Source organism: Elephantulus edwardii, unplaced genomic scaffold (assembly GCF_000299155.1).
Source record: "Elephantulus edwardii isolate Elephantulus edwardi_28Jun2011 unplaced genomic scaffold, EleEdw1.0 scaffold00274, whole genome shotgun sequence".
Classification (NCBI taxonomy): domain Eukaryota; kingdom Metazoa; phylum Chordata; class Mammalia; order Macroscelidea; family Macroscelididae; genus Elephantulus; species Elephantulus edwardii.
In genome coordinates this window covers 1,019,566-1,024,053 of record NW_006400024.1, presented here as the reverse complement: position 1 = coordinate 1,024,053, position 4,488 = coordinate 1,019,566, and the positions used below count along the sequence as shown (strand labels likewise).

General features: G+C 59.4%; 1 protein-coding gene across 1 annotated transcript in view; it reads left to right on the top strand.

The window, feature by feature from the left end:
- SEMA5A (sema domain, seven thrombospondin repeats (type 1 and type 1-like), transmembrane domain (TM) and short cytoplasmic domain, (semaphorin) 5A) overlaps positions 1-4,488 on the top strand; it is a 299,478-nt gene that overhangs the window by 187,123 nt on the left and 107,867 nt on the right. The window contains exon 12 of the mRNA XM_006900152.1: positions 3,030-3,211. Within this exon, the coding sequence (XP_006900214.1) occupies positions 3,030-3,211 (182 nt within the window). The remainder of the gene's footprint in view (positions 1-3,029; positions 3,212-4,488) is intronic.

Here is a 4,488-nt window from a genome sequence, read left to right as displayed (position 1 = left end):
GGGCATGATCCTCTCCCCTGGACCTCGGACATATGAGGTAGAAGGACGGATGTGGTCATGAGCAGGGAGCGTGGCAGTCGGAGCCCAGGCTGCTTTGGGGCTTGTGGACAGGGGACACGCCCCTCCTCACGTGGCGTGGGACGGATCCGTGACTTGGGCGATGTGCCGTCAGGAGTGGAGAGGATGCCGCACGTGGAAGAAGTGACCAGAGGGCGGTCACTCAGGTGGACACCAGCTCCCATGCGAAGTCCAGTGTCCTCGGAGGCCTGGGCTCAGGGGAGCTTATTTCCTGGCCTCAGCTCCATCTGCTCCTGGGGAGGTCAGGCTCGGGAGGGGCCTGGGCCCCCCAGGACTTGGGCTGCAGCAGAACTGCTTCCGCTCAAAGGCCTCTAGTCTCGTCGATTTTGTTGAGGCCTAAATGCAATCTTGCAAACAAATCGACTTTCCCCGGCGCCCAACCCACAGGGGGCGGAGCTTCTAACGCAAAGGCTGAGCTTTCCGCTGGTTCGGATTCATCCGCATCTCCGAGGGAGAAAGCAGATCCGTCTCCTCCCTGGAGCTTTACAGCCGTGGAACCCTGGCGGGGGCCGGCCAGGGGCTAGTGCAGACCCCTTGACAGGCAGCTGCTGAAATTATGTGCCTTGAGTCAGCTGTGACCTATGGGGACCCATGCACAGCAGCTCTGAAGCCTGCCCTGTCCTGAGCCAGTCTCACTAATTCCAACACACCAGCCCCCATTGCTCTAGTCACTGTATCAATCCATCTCATCCGGGGTCTTCCTCTCCTTCTCTGTCTGTCCACCCTTCTAAGCATGATGTCCTCCTCCAAGGACCAATCTCTCCTGGTCACGTGCCCAAAGTAAGTGAGGCAGAGCTTCAGAATCCTAGCCTCCGAGGAGAAACTTGGCTTCACCCTCTCCGAGACAGACCTCTTCTTTTCCCGGTGGTCCGTGGTATGTCCGAGACTCCTCTCCAGCACCCAGCTTGAAGGCTAGGGTTTGCGATTTGACACTGATGCCCAGCCCGCTGTGATGGGATGCTCCGCCCTCCCTTGCCGTCCTGCCCGTTTCCGTCAGTCCTGCCAGCACAGCCCCGTCCCCACCTGCACGGTGTTCTCCTCCGCCAGTGCTCACATAGCCCGGCCTTGTGTCAGTTATCCTGAGGGACCTCTGCTCTCAGTCTCCTGACCCCCTGACTGTTGTCTGCTGATGGGGCTCTCGCTGTTCACGGGATGTGAGTGTTTGAGTCGGATCTAAACGAGAGACAGCACGTGCTCAGGGGAAACCCAGGCCTGCGTCGCTCCTGCCGCTGTCTCACAGGGCAGGTGTCGCCCAGCGTCTCCCGGGGGCGTCTCCCGGGGAATCTCCATACACAACTTCAGCCCTGTCCTCTGCGGAGACGTGATCCCTGACATCACACAGTGGTCACTCTTCCAAAGACACACAACATAAGCAGTGACACTTCAGCCGTGTGGATACCCAGGTCTGACCACAACCTGATTCTTCCCTGGCCTCTGTGCATGGGCACCTGTGCAGTGGATGAGCCTCCAGGGTGCAGTGAAAACACAGCCCTGGGGACAGGAAGGTCGGTGGTTCAAGTTCACCTTTGGAAAAAAGGCTGGTGATCAGTCCTCAGCCGTGCCAGCCCATGAGGTGCTGTGCTCCTCCAATCCACGGACCATCAGGAGCCCAGGCTGTCCCGAGCCCTGGCCACTGCCCACGGGCCATCGGGAGCCCCAGCAGACCTGAGCGCTGGCCACTGCCCATGGGCCATCAGGTGTGTCAGTGACCCTGCAGGTGACCGAGGACAGGGCACGGTCAGGTGTGTCGGTGACCCTGTGGGTGACGGAGTATTGGGCACTGTCAGATGTGTCGGTGACCCTGCGGGTGACGGAGGGTGACCGAGGACGGGGCATGGTCAGGTGTGTCGGTGACTCAGGGTGACCGAGGACGGGGCACGGTCAGGTGTGTCGGTGACCCTGTGGGTGACGGAGTATGGGGCACTGTCAGATGTGTCGGTGACCCTGCGGGTGACGGAGGGTGACCGAGGACGGGGCACGGTCAGATGTGTCGGTGACCCTGCGGGTGACGGAGGGTGACCGAGGACGGGGCACGGTCAGGTGTGTCGGTGACTCAGGGTGACCGAGGACAGGGCACGGTCAGGTGTGTCTGTGACCCTGCGGGTGGCCAAGGACGGGGCACGGTCAGGTGTGTCGGTGACCCTGCAGGTGACCGAGGACAGGGCACGGTCAGGTGTGTCGGTGACCCTGAGGGTGACAGAGTGTGTCTGTGACCCTGCGGGTGACTGAGGACGGGGCACAGTCAGGTGTGTCGGTCCTGGGGTCACTGGGAGTCATGACTCGCACAACAACATAGAAAATGATTTCTGTAAGGTGCTGCATTTCCTATGACCATTAGACTATGAAGCGTTTACCTGGGCAGGTCAGGCACCGGAGCAGACCCTCCTGACGGCGCAGAGCCCTCGCCCCATGTCCTCTGTGCTGTTCTGACTCTGGCCAGTTCATCAGCTCTGGAACTGGGAGCTCCGTGGAAATTCTTCCCGAAAGTCCACCGTCGGCCTCTCTCATGAGTTCCCTTCAGAGGCCCGGCCCATCCTTTCGGACATAACTTTCTAATCAATCTGTCCTTACATTTTACTTAAAAAAATTAATATAGATCCGTTGCCACCCCCTCTTGGCAAACCAGGAAGGCCTGTCAGCTGTGGCCTCCATGCCCTCTTGGGCCTCCCGCGTTAGCCCGGGGGTCCCGTGCGCCCCGCTGGTCCCCCTCTACCTCCACCCTCCTTGTTCTCCTTCCTCCTCTTCCTGTTCTCCTTCCTCTTCCTCCTCCCCCTGACTGCCGCCCCCCTCCTCCTTCATCTCCCCCACCCTCTGCTGCTCACTGCACACCCTGCCCTCGTCCCCACACCCACGCAGTCTTCCAGCGCCCGGTCTCCCGTCCCTTTCTCACGTCCCTTTCTCACGTCCCTTTCTCCCGTCCCTTCCTGACGTGCTGCTCTGTCTGCTCCCAGACCAGGAACCTCACCGTGGACGGGCACTTCAGCGAGTGGTCCCCGTGGACACCCTGCACGCACACGGACGGCCCTGCCCTGGGCTCCTGCCTCTGCCGGACCCGCTCCTGTGACAGCCCGGTGCCCCAGTGTGGCGGCTGGCCCTGCACCGGCCCCAGCGTGGAGATCGCCAACTGTTCCAGGTGCGACCACAGAGAGCCAGAGGGGCACTGTAGATTGCCCAGGGGACACCCTCAGGTTGTCCAGGGGACACCCTCAGATCGCCCAGGGGACACCCTCAGAGCATCAGAGAGCCAGAGAGACACCCGCAGATCACCCAGGGAACACTCTCAGAGAACCAGAGAGACACCCTCAGATCGCCCAGGGGACACCCTTAGAGAACCAGAGGGACACCCACAGATCACCCAGGGGACACCCTAAGCATCAGCAGACACCCTCAGGTCACCCGGTGTCCATTCACAGAACGTCAGCAGACACCACCAGAAGACACCCTCAGAGTGCCCAGGGGACACCCTTAGATCACTCAGTGCACACTCACAGAGCACTAGAGGCCACTGTCTTTGTCCAGTTCAGACTGGACCAACTGACATGTCTCTTCCTTTACTTGCGTGGCAGAGACAAAGTGCTTTCCCCTGAAAGTCACCCACCCCCCCATGCAGGGTGGTTTTAATCCTCCTTTAGGTCAGAATTTTCCCTCTCTTCATTCCTTCATCACTGGGGGACACGTTTCTCACTGACACAGCATCATTGGCCCATCGGAGGGAAGGTATACATTCGAGGTACATGTATACATGCGAGGTACAAATGACGGGTATGTCCCTTATAAAACACTACATTTGCTCCAGATTGGTCCAAACCAGTTCACCCTTCACAGCTGTCACTCTGGTTTTGATGACACCCGTGACACTGATGGTCAGAAGTGGCTGAGCTGTAAGCATTTCCTTCTGACCAGCTGGCAGGTGCTGTGTGGTGACCAGCGAGCCTGTCTGCTAGTCCTGGGAGGTCTCGGGCTCCACACAGCACAGGAACCATCTGAGAGACAGAGAGGGCGAGAGACAGCATGAGAGAGAGAGACAGACAGACATGGAGCAGGGGTGGGGGGAGAGAGAGAGACACGGAGAGGGGGAGACAGACAGACAACCCACTGGGCCTCCAGTGGGTTTTCAGAGACAGACTCCGCACACCACAGGAACCATCTGAGAGACAGAGAGGGTGAGAGACAGCATGAGAGAGAAGAGACAGCATGAGAGAGAGACAGACAGACATGGAGCGAAGGTAGGGAGAGAGACACGGGGGTGGGGGGAGAGACAGACAGACAGACTCTGCACACCACAGGAACCATCTGAGAGACAAAGAGGGTGAGAGACAGACAGCATGAGAGAGAAGAGACAGCACGAGAGAGAGAGAGACAGACAGACATGGAGCGAAGGTAGGGAGAGAGAGACAGACAGACTCCGCA